Source organism: Carcharhinus amblyrhynchos, chromosome 5, assembly GCF_965287045.1.
Source record: "Carcharhinus amblyrhynchos chromosome 5, sCarAmb.v2.hapA, whole genome shotgun sequence".
Taxonomy (NCBI): Eukaryota; Metazoa; Chordata; class Chondrichthyes; order Carcharhiniformes; family Carcharhinidae; genus Carcharhinus; species Carcharhinus amblyrhynchos.
This window is the reverse complement of record NC_137328.1, coordinates 94,442,719-94,459,702: the sequence shown is the minus strand read 5'-3', so window position 1 is coordinate 94,459,702 and position 16,984 is coordinate 94,442,719. Positions and strand designations below refer to the sequence as shown.

The 16,984-nt window shown below is 42.6% G+C and overlaps 1 protein-coding gene across 3 annotated transcripts in view; it reads left to right on the top strand.

The window, feature by feature from the left end:
* The window catches only part of LOC145343187 (ras-specific guanine nucleotide-releasing factor 2-like), a 213,633-nt gene that overhangs the window by 23,009 nt on the left and 173,640 nt on the right, over positions 1-16,984 (top strand). For all 3 annotated transcript variants that reach the window (XM_080189205.1, XM_080189204.1, XM_080189203.1), the window contains exon 2: positions 12,662-12,768. In XM_080189205.1, the coding sequence (XP_080045331.1) occupies positions 12,662-12,768 (107 nt within the window). The remainder of the gene's footprint in view (positions 1-12,661; positions 12,769-16,984) is intronic.

Genomic DNA, 16,984 nt, shown 5'->3' with positions numbered 1-16,984 from the left:
TGAAAATGTGGGATGTCACTTTTCACCATTTATACTCTTACTGTAGGGGTTTCACTGAGACACTGTGGCAATTCCAGGCAACTGTGTGCAAACTGTGCACCACCTGTAGTATGAATATTGGTGTCAAGGAAGGGGTACAGTGAAGGTTCACTGAATCGACCCCAGATATTAGCGTAATAAGAAAAGATTTGACATTTTCATTTTTCTGGGGCAGGAGAAGTTGAAGAGAAATGTAATGTAATTTTGCAAAGCAAAAAATGGCTTGGAGAGGCAAACTATAGTGTGGAAACCTTTTGTGGGTTACTGGATCAAAAACAATGGGAGCACAAGCTGAGAACATCTATTTGAAGAATGATGGAAAAAATAAGATTTTCACATCAAGAATTATTTTGATGTGAAACATTTTAATGCCGGTGACTATCAGAATAGTTACAATGATTTAATTGGGATGAGCAAATAAAGAATATATAGGGGGAATAGCAGTGGAGCATTCAACACCACTCCAGTGACAGCATCGGTGCAATGAGACTGAATGGCCCTTTCTGTGTTGATATTTCTATTATTTCACTAGCAAGGCCAGCATCTTGGCACAGTGGTTAGCACTGTTGCCTCGTAGTGCCAGGGACCTGGGTTCCATTCCGGCCTCAGATGACTGACTGTGCAGAGTTTGTACATTCTTCTCCTGTCTGCATGGGTTTCCCTCCGGGTGCTCCAGTTTCCTCCTGCAGTCCAAAGATGTGTGGGTTAGGTTGATTGGCCATGCTAAATTGCCCCTTAATGTCAGGGGGATTAGTAGGGTAAATGTGTGGGGTTGTGGGAATAGGTCCAGGGTGGGATTGTGGTTGGTACATACTTGATGGGCCGAATGGCCTCCTTCTGTATTTAGGGGTTCTTCTATTCTATGAAAGCTCAATGCATTGATTCCCTGCAGAGCATTTTTGGTTCTTTGTAAATAACCGATTTAGTAACAGATCCGATACAGCCAAGCATTTCTAGGAGGTACAAACTACATCTCTTGTAATCCAGATGGATTATTAACTGGACATTTTAAGTACTGATTTTCCATTTTGTGTTATTTACATTGTTGGATTTGAATTATTGGGCAATTAAAAATATTTTGGCTTGGGAATTTTTTTAAATCATCAGAACGCAGGCAAGGGTTCTAGCTGAAGTTAGAGAATGGCTCAGGCAGCCCTGTTATTTACAGACAAGAACCAGACATCATAGACCACTTGGACCGTGCTGTGATGATATCCTTCAGATTCACACGTGAATGATGAACACTTGGGAAAGGTGGCAGAGAACAATCAGTGCTGAAGTAATCATAACCCAGCAAGCATTCAGCGCCTTCAGTAGTAATGTCTGATCGCCGGGTGGGGGGCAATTCAAACATGTAATAAAACATATGAATTCACAATGCTCATATCTTTTAGGTTGTTAGTGTCAGAAAGGTTTAAAATATCCATACTTGCTAAAATATACAGGCTGCTGTGCATGTAATAGCTTATATAACAGCACGTACCTATTTATTTTGCATGACCTGGAATATCTAATTTAATCAGTTCTTAGAAACTGCATGTCGACAAATAGTAATGGAACTCGAATCTCCTTAGTACTTGAGCCAGATTAAAGATTCAATCTTATTGTGCTTCTGCAAAATAAAGTTCAATTTAGAGTTGTAAAATTCTATCAACGAGTAATGCAAATGTAAGCTGATTTAAAAAAAAACACGAGATGCTACTTAAATATTCTAAAAGATGAATATTTCTCAGCTCCAAAGCATCTTACAATATGGTAAAATTGTAATCACCTCAATTGAAATGTTGGCTTTAATTTTGTATGTACAGCAACCCATTTCCCAGCATTATGTATAAGGTGGGATCACTGAAAATTCAAAGTTCATATGAGGTAATGGTAATTCTAGGGATATTTTATATTCACAAGTGGAAATTGTACATGTAAGGTCGGCTAATGTTCCCTGGTATTACTGAACTGGGGAAGGTTTGCTTTTCTAAATTTCAAAAGCCAAGGTTTCTCATTGCAAAATGGATGGTGCGACCATGAAGATTTTTTTCCTGACTTCCCAGCAGCTTGAGCCAAAGAATGGGCTTTGTGATATTCCGGTACTACATTGAATGGCACCAGGGAAATGTCTCAGCAGCTGATTTGTGTAGGCTTCTGTCACTAAACTCTTCCTGCCTCATGAAAATAGTAGTGATCTGGATTTATTTTTCTTCTTCCCAATTTTCTGCCCTTCTGTTTTCCTCTGCAGGTAAATAACAGGTAAACGTGGATTTAAATTACTAAATGTTTTGTCGGAATCAATTTTTTTTCTCTCTTAAATTGAATATGTACCTATGCACAATCAAATGAATTAGGAGCAGGAATAGGCCATTTGGTCCATTGAGCCTGTTCCACCGTTTGATAAGATCTGATTGTGGATTCAAATCTAACAAAGAACAAAGAAAATTACAGCACAGGAACAGGCTCTTTGGCCCTCCAAGCCTGCACCAACCATGCTGCCCGACTTAACTAAAACCCCCCAATCCTTCCAGGGACCATATCCCTCCATTCCCATTCCATTCATGTATTTGTCAAGACGCTCCTTAAACGTCACTATTGTATCTGCTTCCACTACATTCCCTGGCAGCGAATTCCAGGCACCCAGCACTTCTTGTGTAAAAAATTTGCCTTGTACATCTCTTTTAAACCTTGCTCCTTAAATCTTAAATCTACGCCTCTTAGTAATTGACCCTGAGAAAAAGCTTCTGACTATCCACTCTGTCCATGCCACTCTTGTAGACTTCTATCAGGTCACCCCTCAAACTCCATCATGCCAGTGAAAACAAACCAAGTTTCTCCAACCTCTCCTCGTAGCTAATGCCCTCCATACCAGGCAACGTTCTGGTAAATTTTTGATTTGATTTATTATTGTTGCGTTTATTGCGGTACAGTGACACAGTGGTTAGCACTGCTGCCTCACAGCATCAGAGACCCGGGTTCGATTCCCAGCTTGGGCCTTGTCTGTGTGGAGATTGCATGTTCTGCCTGTGTCTGCGTGGGTTTCCTCCAGGTGCTCCAGCTTCCTCCCTCAGTCCAAAGATCTGTGGCTTAGGGTGGATTGGTCATGCTAAATTGCTCCTGAATGTCAGGGGTATGAGCCAGGGTAAATACATGGGGTTCTGGGAGTGGGTCTGGGTGGGATTGTGGTTGATGCATAATCAATGGTCCGAATGACCTGCATTGTAAGGTTCTATCATTCTATGATTGGGTTATTGTGAAAAGTATTATTTCTTGCATGCTATACAGACAAAGCATATCATTCATAGAGTGTATAGGGGAGAAGGAAAGGAGAGGGAGCAGAATGTAGTGTTATAGTCACAGCTAGGGTGTAGAAAAACTCAATATCAGGTAGGTCCATTCAAATGCCTGATAGCAGCAGGGAAGAAACTGCTCTTGATTTGGTATGTAATCTTGGACTTCTGTATCTTTTTCCTGATGGAAGAAAGTGGAAGAGAGTATGTCCAGGGTGTGTGAAGTCCTTGATTATTCTGGCTGCTTCTCCGAGTCAGCCGGAAGTGTAGATGGAATCAATGTATGGGAGGCTGGTTTGTGTGATGGACTGGGTTACGTTCACAACCCTTTATAGTTTGTTGTGGTCTTGGACAGAGCAGGAGTCACACTGAGCTGTGATACATCCGGAAAAGATGCTTTCTATGTTACATCAGAAAAACTGGGGAGAGTCGTAGCAGGCATGCCGAATTCCTTAGCCTCCTGAGAAAGAAGAGGCTTGTTGGACTTTCTTAACCAAAGTGTCAGCTTGGAGACACCAGGATAGGTCTGGAAACTTGAAGCTCTTGACCATTTCCACTTCATCCCCATTGATGTAGACAGAGGCACGTCCTGCACTATGCTTCCTAAAGTCAATGACTATCTCCTTCGTTTTACTGACATTGAGGGAAAGATTATGTCGTTGTATCATTTCACCCGATTCTCTCTCACTTTTCCCGTACTCCATCTCGCTGTTGTTGGTGATCTGACCCACTGCAATGTGTTATCAGTGAACTTGAAAATCGAATTGGAGCGAGTTCTTGTCTACTCTTATACTCCTTGACTCCCTTGTCAATTAAGAATTTGTCAAACTCAGCCTGAAACATATTCACTTACCCTCCCTTCACTGCTCTCTGGGGAAGAGAGTTTCACATACCAGTGACGCTGAGACAGAAAATGAAGATGGCCTGTGCCCGCCCGCAACGATCCCTGTGGTCGCTGGGGTGAGAAAATTCTGCCCAATATCTCCTTATTTCCATCATAAATGGGATATTCCTTATCTGTGCTGCCTCTCTCTAGTCTTTCTTACAAGACGGGCTACTCTATCAGTATCCACCCTGATAGGTCTCCTCAGGATCTTGTATGTTTCAATAGGATCACCTCTCATTTTTCTAAACTCCAATAGATATAAGAACATAAGAACATAAGAAATAGGAGCAGGAGTAGGCCATCTAGCCCTTCGAGCCTGCCCCGCCATTCAATAAGATCATGGCTGATCTGTCGTGGCTCAGTTCCACTTTCCCGCCCTCTCCCCATAACCCTTAATCCCCTCTCTTATCAAGAACCCATCAACCCGCTTCTTAAAAATATTTAGCGAGGCAGCCTCCACCACTTCAACGGGCAGAGAATTCCAGAGATTCACCACCCTTTGAGTGAAGAAGTTCCTCCTCAACTCCGTTCTAAACCGCCTCCCCTTAATCTTGAGGCTGTGCCCCCTAGTCCTACTGTCTTTTTTGAGTGGGAAGAGTCTCTCCACCTCTATCCTATCCATCCCATTCATCATCTTATACGTCTCAATGAGATCTCCCCTCATTCTTCTAAACTCTAACGAGTACAAGCCTAGTTTATTCAGCCTCTCCTCATAGCTCAACCCCCTCAACTCCGGTATCAGCCTAGTAAACCTCCTCTGCACTCCCTCCAGGGCCAAAATATCCTTGCGCAGGTGCGCAATCTATAGGCCCAATCTATCCAACCTTTCACATTTTACATTTATGTGGGGCAGCACGGTGGTTAGCACTGCTGCCTCACAGCGTCAGGGAGCTGGATTCGATTCCTTGCTTGGGTCACTGTTTGTGCAGAGCCTACACATTCTCCCTGCGTCTGTCTGGGTTTCCTCTGGGTGCTCTGGTTTCCTCCCACAGTCGAAAGATGAGTGGGTTAGGTGGATTGGCCATGCTAAATTGCCCCTTAGTGTCAAAGGGATTAGCAGGGTAAACAAGTAGCATTACAGAGATAGGGACTGATGGGATTGTCGTTGGTGCAGGCTCAATGGGCCAAATGGTCTCCTTCTGTACTGTAGGGATTCAATATTATGTCGGATTTTATAACAGAGAAACTGGTCATTCAGCCCAAATAGTCTAGTATGCTGTTTGGTAACAGGTGAACGTGAAAATGTCTATACTCAGGTTAAATACATGGTCATAGAGTAAAATTCATCTTGAGTGGTAGCTCTAAATGGGTGGAATTCCGTTGCTACCTATTATATGCTCAAATTGATAGTCAGTTGTATTGGAGGCACTATATCAAGTGGGGAGTTTGTCGGGTGAGAACTTGATACCACTTAGGACAAATTTCTATCGCAGTGTCTCCAATTCTGTTACCTCAAGCCTGGGAACATATTCCCTAAACACATTGGAAGTTGGTCATTTGGTAGTAGTGAACTTGAGTATTGCTGAAAAGGGGACTTTCCTATTGAAGCTTTTCATCTTGCACTCATCAGGACAATTTGCAAGAATACCAAATGGAAAGGGAACAGCAATTAATACTATAATAAAAGCAGAAGATGCTGGATAAACTCAGCAGAGCTGGCAGCAATCTGTTGACAGAGGAACAGATTTAATGGGTGAGATTCTCTGGTCTCCCTGCAGCATTTTGTTTGGCAACATTCCATTATCTTGTGGCAGGATCTTTCATTTCTGCTACTATCTATGAGAATTCCCATTGAAACCGCCCCATGTCACCAGGAAACCTGTGGCAAAGTGTGCACCACTGGCGGGACCCGAGATTCCTGCCGGCTTGAGTGACCGGAGAACTTCAGCCAACATTTCAAGTCCATATGACCCTTCTCCAAAACTGTCATACGAACTTGAAATGCTCCAAGATCAGAAATTCTTGCCCAAGCTCAATGGACCTTAAAATGATCCACCCAAATTTCTGTCTTGCCTGCTATGATTCCTGTGAGATGGTAGAATTTTGGCCTTTGTTTCTTTCTCCACTGATGCTGCCAGACCTGCCGAGTTTGTCCAGCATTTTCTGTTTTTATTACAGAAATCCAGCCTGTCTCCCCGAGTCTGCATAAGTTTCTTCCAGGTGCTCCGGTTTCCTCTCAGAGTCCAAAAAATGTGCTGAATAGGTGCATTGTGCATGCTAAATTCTCCCTCAGTGTACCTAAACAAGTGGCGACCAGGGGATTTTCACAGTAACTTCATTGCAGTGTTAATGTAAGCCTACTTGTGACCAATAAATGAACTTTAAACCTTCTAATTAGTAGAGGCATTGTATTGGAAAATGCACCAGTAGATGGTAACTGACAGTCACCACATAACCATCTAAGATCAGTTCATTTGTAAAGTCCAGTGAGTTTTGCATTGCCCTCATTGATATGCTTCGGTAGCCACAGCTCATGTAGTATTAATTGGATGACCCTTCAGGGAAATTCTTTCCTGAATGCACCTTCTCTTAAAATTATAGAGCAATAAGTGCCAATCACGAGACAAGAAAAGGCTGTTGAAAAATTAATAAAAAGCAGTTCAGGGTCATTCTTCCAACATTTTATGACGTTTTCTTTAATATTATGACATTTCCTAATTGTGCAAAATGTTGCCGGAAAAATTCTGTACATTGCTAACAAATGAAAAGCATCAGGAACGAAAAGGTGTTTACAATTAATTCCGTTTAAAAACCCACTATACAATGTTATCTGAAGAGGACTAACCAGTGACAGGGCTAATTCATACTGTGCCTCTTGGAAATACAGAGGCATACATGTTTATGGCACCAAAAGAGGCCATTTGGCCCATTGCATCCATGCCAGCTGAGAGGAGCTATCCAGCCTGGGCCCACTTCCCAGCTTTTGGTTTGCAGCCCTGTCAGTTACGGCAGCTCAAATATATTTGCAAATTTTTTTTTAAATGCGGTGAGTATTTCTGCCTCCTCACCCTTTGGAAAAAAAACTCTTTCAACTCCACACAAATCTTACTGCTAATGACGTTAAATCTATGTCATCTGGTTATTTAACCCTCCGCTAAAAGAAATGGGATCCTTCCTATCCATTCTATCTCAGACACTCATAATTTAATAACCTCAATTAAATCTCCCCTTAGCTTCCTCAGTTCGAAAGATAACAATCCAGCCAATCCAATCTTTCCTATAGCTAAAATATTCCAACTCTTGACAACATCCCCTCATAAATGTCATCTATACCCTCTCCAGTGTGATCACATCGTTCCAGTATTGTGATGACCAGAAATGTATGAAGTCTGCTCTCTGCCCTGTGTTTGATACTGTTCCCGGATAACCTCCCTGCTCGTATGTACCATGCTTTGGCTAGTAGAAATTTCAAGAACAGTTTTTGTCAGAATTTGTTTCCCATCCCTAATTACCCTTGAGAAACTGGTGGTGAGCTGTCTTCTTGAATGACTGCAGTCCATTGGTGCAGGTACACCCACAGTGCTGTTAAAAAAGAAATTTCAGGATTTTTACCAAAAGACAGTGAAGGAATGGCTGATAGTGCAAAATGAGACTTGGCTGAGAGTTCAGACATTTTTAAAAGGATTTTATGAGCGAGTTTATTGCACCAATGCAATGAAATTTTGACTTTGCCTCATTTACATCTCAGTCAGGGTGTAATAAGTAAGTTTTTTTCTGATCCATTTTGTCATTGTTCAGTGCTTATTTGTACGAGGTTAGGAGGCACCAAGTCCTTAAAGCCACTGTTATTGACACCTTAATGACTTGTTTAATTGATACTTTCATAGGGTTGCTGGAACACTGGTTTCTTCTCAAAGATTATGAATGTTTTTTTCAATGCCGTATCACATATGCCATTGCTATTTAAGGTACATTAGTTCTGTTCATAGTATATACTTGGGGAATGGGCATGACGGGTATGAGGGATTATTGTAGTGGGTGGTGGGCATGAGCTGGCAGGGAAGTACAAAAATGGCATGGGGAATGTGGGAGTGATGAGCTATGGAGGATCAGAGCCAGAGGGCCAAAAGTGTAACCATATAACTGAGACAATGTCCCAGTGAACTAAAGCAGTTCTTTTAACTAGCCTGTCTTGGCATTAAGGTGTCCCCATTGCTGCCTCCAATCAGCTTTCAGGAATGTTGGGACTCTATCCCAAACCACCACCCAGGAGTGAAAATAGCAGGTAAAGATGTCATTTATTCTGAACTAGTCTGCTGAGCCTGCAAATTTCCCGGCTCAAACTCCTGCCTCAGCAACGGAAATCTGGCCCAACAGTTCATAAAGGGTATAAGGGATTATTGCGGTGGTGGTGGGCATGAGTTGGCATTGAACTGGCAGGGGAGCACCAAAGTAGCATGGAGAGTGTGGGAGTGATGGGATGTGGAGAATTAGGGCTAGAGGGCCTGACACGAGAGCAGTTTCGATGCTGCCAGACCTGCAGAGAATTTTCAACATTTTCTGTATATTTTCTAAATGGCTCCTCACACACAGAGAAACAGCACTTTACAGAGTTATTAGCAGTGAGTGGATATTCTGTATAGGGCCTCAGTGAGATCACAACTGGAGTACTTTATATAGTTTTGGTCTCCTAATTTGAAAAAGGTCATAATGGCATTGGAAACAGTTCAGAGAAGGTTCACTTGACTCATCAGAGGAGTGGGTCTGATAGCCTTGTCTATGAAGAAAGATTGAACAATTTGGACCTATACTCATTAGAGTTTAGAAGAATGAGAGTGATCTTATCGGGGTATGTGTGATCCTGGGGGGCTTGCTGGGGTGGATATTGGGAGAATGTTTAGTTCTGTGAGGGAGAATAGAACTGGGGAACATAGTTTAAGAACAAGACGTCCTTTTTAAAGAGGGATCATTTCTTTTCTTTCAGAGGGTCCTTTGTTTTTGAAATGCTTTTCCCTAGAGAGCAGTGGAGACTGGGTTACTGAATTTACTCAAGTCTGAATTAGATGGATTGAAAGTTAAGGGATTTGGGAAGGGGCCAATAGGAAAATATCACAGTCAGATCTGCCATGATTATATTGGATGATGGGGCAGGCAGAAAGGGCTGAATGGCCTACTCCTACTCCTAAGTCCCATGTTACTATTGAGCCGATGGAACGAGGAAGAACAGGAATAAGAGGTTCCTGAAGGCAGGAAGGGAAGTAACAATAAAGGACACTGAGGGGGAGAGTTCAAGAGGACCATGACATTGCAGCTGAACAAGTGGCTACCAGTGATGGAATCTAGAGAACAAAGAAGGAGGCTAGTTTTAGAGAGTGGATTGTGTGCCAAATAATATACAATGGGAAACTATGGACAGAAGGAGGAAGTGAGAATGCAGAAGGATTTAAAGATGATATTAACTATCTTAAATTAAAATGTCTGCTTCAGGGAAACCTGAAGCCTGGTAAGGACATGGGTCACAGAAAACGCAGGTCTTTACTGTGCGGACAAGACAGTTCTATGTAATTTGCATTTACAGTTGGTTGGAAGACTGGCAAGGAGGGTGTTGGAGAAATTCAGCCTCAATAATAAAGGTGTAGATTACAGCAGCAGAGCAGGTCAAAGAACAGAACTGTACAGCACAGGAACAGGCCCTTCGGCCCAGCAAGCCTACATTGATCACGCTGTCCTATCTAAACCAACAGCCTGTATACCTCTATTCCCCGCCTATTCATGTGTCTATCCAGATAAGTCTTAAATGTCGCTAACATGTCTGCCTCAACCGCCTTACTTGGCAGTCCAGTCCAGGCCACCACCACCCTCTGTGTAAAAAAAAACTCCCCCCTCACATTTCCACTCAACCTTTCCCCTCTTACCTTGAACTTGTGCTCCCTTGTAAAATGGGCAATGTTGTGGGTATGAAAGAAAAGAGTCTTTGTGATTGATCAGCTGTGTGAAAAGGGAAGGAGTTGAGTTTGGAATTGGCAGTTTGCCAAGTTTCTGCACCTCTGGACTTGGTTTGAAGTGTCAGTTTGATTGATGCTGGATGCACATTGTGTTTGCTGGTACTCAAGAGTTGGCTCCAAGTTATAGTTTGTTCTGGAAGTACCTTATCTAATAAACAATATCAGTTAGCATGATATTTATCTTCCATTGAGCAAGTTAGTAGATAATCAGTCAGAAGAATTGTGAACTATTCTCTAATTCAGATTGAATTGATAGATTGTAAGGTGGATTTTCCATGGTGATGCTTCTGGACCTTAATGAATAGACTGCTAGCAGAGTAGGCATACTATCCCAGGCAGGGACAGAGAAAATCTACTTCCTGTGGATGGGATTTTGCGGCCTTACTTGTCCCAAAACTGTAAAATCCTGCCCAAGGTCAATGATTGTTCACCCCTCGCCCGCTCCAATTCCTGTGGCAGGTGGGGCGATAAAATTCCGGCCTATATCTCAAACCACGGATACCATTGACGTAAACTTTAGTTGCTGTACATGTGTGACACAGAAATCTGTCAAATAATTATTTCAATTAATTTCTTCTATTTGACATTACAAGCCAGAGTTAAACAGGGCTCTGAGGGTCAATAATAAAAAATATAAAATGGTATCTCAGTTATACCCTTGATGCCATACTGTTCTTAGTTTTGTCGTTGTATAATATTGCTTCATTTTTGATCTTCAAAGACATCTTTTTAAGATGGCAAAATAAATGCAAAATTCTGCAGAATCTGGAAATCTGAAATAAAAACAAAAAAGCTGACAGGGTTCAGCGAGTCTGACGGTACCTGTGCTGAGAGAAACAGCGGGTGGGGTTCTCCAGCAACTCACACCCCCAAGACTGGAAACTCCTGCCCGAGCTCTACTGATCTTTAAATAGTCTGTCGAATTTTCTGTCTCACCCGTTACAATTCCCATGATGGGCGGCGAGTCAGGAAAATTTCAGTCAGAGTTAATGTTTCGAGACTGATGCCTCTTCTTCAGAGCTGAAATTAGGATTATTCTGACATTAATAGGAAGGGAAAATGCTGGGATTGGCATTGAGTCCAGGGAAAGTTGAGTTAAGTTGGGGCCCCTTGAAGGAAGATCACTGGGTCAGACTGATCCCAGGACATGGAATGTGTGGGGGGAGGGGAGATGCCATTCCTGGGTTGCCTGATCAGGATTTGTCCAGAGTAAGGGCCACAGATTGGGACAAACTTGCTATTTAAAATCAACATGGCTTTCTCTCTTCAAAGCAGTAGTGAATATTTCTGAAAGAAAAGCTCTGAAAAAGTCATATGGACTCAAAGCATTAACTCTGTTTCACTCTCCACAGATGCTGCCAGACCTGTTAAGTTTATCCAGCATTTTATGTTAATATTTCTAGTTCTGGTCTGAAGCTATTTGTTGTCAATTTTAAAGCTGAGCTTGATAGATTCTTATCAACAAAAGGTATTGAAGAATATGGGACAAGGACAGGCATATGGAGCAGGATCTTTAGGCCACAATGTGGGTGCAGAGGTAGGCAGGTATGAAAATCCGCACCATTGGCCAGTGTGCCTGTTTGCCAGCTCCGTCTAACTTCAGGGCCATTTTCCTCAAGGCGGGATTGGAACGTTTGAGTGTTGGGAAGCCAATTGATGGTTGTTAGAAAGCCAATCAATTCTCAGAGGCTGACTGGGAAATTTTAGTCAGCGTCTGGGCCTCCCATGGCATCAGGGACTAGGTCAGCTGCCTGGAAGCAAATCAGGGGCCAGAACTCCAGACAGCTTTGGGGCCCTCCCCTCCACAAACTGCTGAAGTCATTTTTAAATTTAACAGCTTAACAAGTTAGAGAATGGGTGTCTCAGAATGGAGGCTCTCTCCCTTTCTCTGTCTGGAACTTCATGCTGCTGCTCCTTTAGTGTTGTAGGGCTTCCTATTGGTCCACCAGCATTGAGAGCCCTCCTGCTGTCATTAATTTGTTCTCTGGCCATTGATTGGCCAGTTCATGGAGAATCACTGCCGGGTGACTGTTTCCTACATAGTTTGTGACCCTCATTTGAACTGAACACAGGCGTCCTGACCCAAAGAGTAAAATCCTGTGCATGGAATTAGGTCACAGGTAAGCCATTTTGAATGGGGAAACAGGATTGAGGGGCTGAATGGCCCACTTCTGTCCCAATTTCATTATTGTTGTTGGACAGTTCAATCTACTGGGCAATGCATTCATCAACTATGTCACGAAGCAACTTATTACCTTTCCATGTGCACTTAGCCAGAACTCCCTTCTATGACAAAACCTATCTCTATAATCCAGCACACAGCTGGAGCAGGATGTTTTCGGCATCTGAATCAGTTTTATTAATTGCCAGATATATTTTTGTTAATGGGTGCTTTTGAAATTTTGCATAATTTTGGTTAAATCTGAGTGTCATCAAAGCACGTTTTTGCTCTGATATTTTATGGTGCCAGCAGAAGGCATAATGATTAATGTTGTAATATTCTGTTTGTTGTGCAGCATTACTTTACTATAAATTTTGGCCATGAAGGATCTAAGCCCCTGGAGCTCCGGATTGAAGAAGAGGCTGATTGTGAAACATGGGTGGATGCTATTCAACAGGCCAGGTACAACCACTTCTATTTTGTATATTTGAATCCACGAACAGCCCTCAGGGTGGCAATAATTTGCATTTATCGCCATGGCTTTTAAAAACATCTCAGAATATTTTGCAGGGCAGGAGATGGATAATGAACTGATAAATTTCAGGAGGGAAAGCAAATGAATGGTTGAAGGATGGATTTTTGGAGGTTTCTAAAGGCTCGGAGGAATTCATTTCAGGAGAAAATCCTGAAAATCCAGTGGTAGTGATTGAAAAATCAGCTGGTTAAGTGAATAGAGTCAGGAATATGATGACGTAGATATGCTAATAGGAGGGAACAACGTACATTTGTGACTAGAAAACTTTACTCGGAACAGAGTAAAATTGGATGGCATGATTGCACAGTGGTTAGCATTGCTGTCTCACAGCGCCAGGGGCCCAATTTCTGGCTTGGGTCGTTATCTGTGTGGAGTTTGCACCTTCTCCCTGAGTCTTCGTAAGTTTCCTCTGGGTGCTCCGGTTTCCCCCCACTGTCCAAAGATGTGTGCGTTAGTTGGATTGGCCATTCTAAATTGCCCTTAATGTCAGAGGGACTAGCTAAGTGAAATGCATGGGGGTTTGGGAATAGGGGCTATGTGGGATTGTGATCGGTGCAGACTCGATGGCCGAATGACCTCCTTCTTCTGCACTGTAGGAGTCTGTGAAGATGAAACAAGTAGGATCCTGGAAGGATTTGAAGGTCATGCTATGGATCTGGAAGTTACTTTTCATAGCGAGGGGGATTGAATATAAAAGTAGGGAGGTCTTGCTGCAGCTGTATAGGGCATTGGTGAGGCCGCAGCTGGAGTACTGTGTGCAGTTCTGGGCGCCGCACCTGCACGAAGATATTTTGGCCTTGGAGGGAATGCAGAGGAGGTTTACTAGGCTGATACCGGAGTTGAGGGGATTGAGCTATGAGGAGAGGCTGAATAAACTAGGCTTGTACTCGTTAGAGTTTAGAAGAATGAGGGGAGATCTCATTGAGACGTATAAGATGATGAATGGGATGGATAGGATAGAGGTGGAGAGACTCTTCCTGCTCAAAAAAGACAGTAGGACTAGGGGGCACAGCCTCAAGATAAAAGGGGGGCGGTTTAGAACGGAGTTGAGGAGGAACTTCTTCACTCAAAGGGTGGTGAATCTCTGGAATTCTCTGCCTGTTGAAGTGGTGGAGGCTGCCTCGCTAAATATTTTTAAGACTCGGGTTGATGGGTTTTTGATAAGAGAGGGGATTAAGGGTTATGGGGAGAGGGCGGGAAAGTGGAACTGAGCCACGACAGATCAGCCATGATCTTATTGAATGGCGGGGCAGGCTCGAAGGGCTAGATGGCCTACTCCTGCTCCTATTTCTTATGTTCTTATGGAACAGGGAGCTAATGGAATTTCACAAGCATAGGGTATGACAAGAGTTTGGGAAGTTGGTGAAGGACAAAGGAATTTTGGACTGGTGGAAGTTTGTAAAGAGTGGAGTATGGATGCTAAAAATGTATTAAAATGACAACACCATGGATTAGGATTTCAGCAAGAATATGGTAGAATTTGTGGTGCAGTTTGGTAATGTTCTTTTCCTAACTCATGTCTTGATCACCTAACTCAATCTAAAAAATACTTTTAACAAAACTTGGAAGATCAATGAGATGCATAAAAGCACCATATGTTCTTCTGAGTGAATCAGAACGCGTGTCGTTGTGTGGAAGGTGTTCAATGGTGATTTTGCTTGTCAAAATAGATATAAGTATTATGTCTCATGAAAATAGCTCAAGGTTTAAGTTGTGAAAAAGATAAATAATGCATTTTACAGTGCATATCGCATTCTCAGGTCAAACCAAAATGTTCTGTAACCAATTAGTTATTTTTAAAGCGCAGCCACAATTGTAGGCAAATGCAAACTACCACAAATTGCAATTATTAAATTTTATTAGATTTTGTTGGCATTGGTTGATGGAGGAATGTTGCCTGGAAGAACAGGAGAACTCATACACTTTTTAATCTCTGCTGGGTCTCTCTTTCAGGGTCACATTTGAGTTTTGCATCTCCCTTTCCCTGCTCTGAATTTTCCCACAGATTCTCACCCCTTCCAATCAGGTTTAAATCCCCCTTAGCAGCATGAGCAAATATTCTTGCAAAAATATCCATCCCTGTTCAGGTGTAGACTATCTGGATTGTACAGGTCTCACCCTCCCCAGAACCAGTCCCAATACCTCAGAAATCGGATGTTCTCCCTTTCACACCAGCTTTCCAGATACCTCTTCAATCACCCAATTCTCCTATTTCTATGTGCGCTTGAACATGGGATTGGGAATGACCCTGAGATTACTCCTTTAGGGATTGTGCAATCAGAGTCATGTTTGTGGCACCACAGGTAACCCTGCTGTACAGAAGATAAAGGAAGAGCGGTTGTGATCGGCAATCCATTCGTTAAGGCAACAGGCAGGGTTTTCTGTGGCTGGAGGTGTAACTCCAGGATGGTATATTGCCTCCCTGGTGTCAGGGTGAGGAACGTCAGGACAGGAGGTGATCAACCGGAGGCTGTTTCCAACATGGAGCATAATGAAAAGTAGGAAAGGGAATGAGGTCCTGAAAGCAGATTTTAGGGAGCTAGGAAAGAGATTGAAAAGCATCATTGTTTGAGATGCTACACAGTATGGCAGTGTCATCAGCAAACTTGAAAATCAAATTGGGGGGGAATTTGGCTATACAGTCACAGGCATCCATGAGGGTGGATTAATCACCAGCGTTGTCAGATGGATTGTATCCCAGGCTGTTAAAGGAAGCCAGGGAGGATATAACAGAGAAGGTCATTTTCCAATCCTCACTAGGTACAGGTGAGATACCAGACGATTGGAGATCCATGAATGTTGTACCATTATTTCAAAAAGCATGAAAGAGATAGGCCAGAAAATTATTGGCTGGTCTATCGGACTTTGGTGGGCAAATTATTGGAATCCATGCTAAGAGACAGGATAAACTGTTGCTCAGAAAGGCATAGTTTGATCACGGATAGTGAGCATTGTTTTATTAGGTGAAAATGATATCTTATTAATTTAATCAAATATTCTGAGAAAGGAACAAGGAGGATTGATGAGAGTAGTGCAGTGGTTGCAGTCTTCATGGATTTCAGTAAGGTATTTGACTAGATCTCACATGGCAGACTGGCTGGGAAAGTGAAAGTCCATAGTATACAAGGGGGGGGGTGGTGAACTGGATCCAAAATTGGATCCTTGACAGGAAATAAAGGGTAATGGTTGATGGATGTTTTTGCGAATGGAAGGTAGCTTCCAGTGGTGTTCCACAGGGCTCAGTATTGGAGACCTTGCTGTTTATTTTATAAATTAATGTGGGAAGCATGATTGGGGAATTTGCAGATAACATTAAAATTGTCTCTGTAGTTGATGGTGAAGAGGATAGCTGTTGTCTCTAGAATGATGCCAATGGTTTAGTTGAATTGGTAGAAAAGTAGCAAATAGAATTCAAGCCAGAAAAATATGAGGTAATGCATTTGGGGAGGGCAAACAAAGCAAGGAAATCCACAGTAAGTGGGAGAATATGTTGACATAGTGAGAGACCTTGGAGTATATTTTCATAGGTTACTGAAGTTGGCAAGACAGGTGGTTAAGGCAGTAAAGAAAGCGTATGGAATGGTTTCCTTTAATGGACAAGGTATTGGATACAAAAGCAGGGATGTGATGCTGGAATTGCATAAAACACTGGTTAGGCCACAGCTGGAGCTTTGTTTTGAGTTCTGGTTGCCACATTACTGGAAGGACATAATTGCTCTGGAGAGAGTACAGAGAAGATTTACAGAAATGTTGCCAGGGTTTGAAAATTGCCACTATGAGATAGGATAGGTTAGGATTGATTTCCTCAGAACTAAGGGGTGGTCTAATTGAGGTGCACAAAATTATGAGAGGCCAAAACAGGATAGACAGGGAAGACCTGTTTCCCCTGGCTGAGGGGTCAGTTATCAGCGGGCATAGATTTAAAGTGATTGGTGGAAGGATTAGTGGGAATAGAGGGTGATGGGTGTCTGGAATTTACTGTGAATTGGTGATTGAGGCTGCAATACTCAACTCATTTAAAAGGTACCTGATTTACACCTGAAGTCCTGTAATCTGGTCAAGAAGAAGAAGGAGGCATATGGCATGCATAGGCATCTGGGATCAAGTGAATCCCTCAGAGTATAGGGGGTGTAGGAGTAGAGT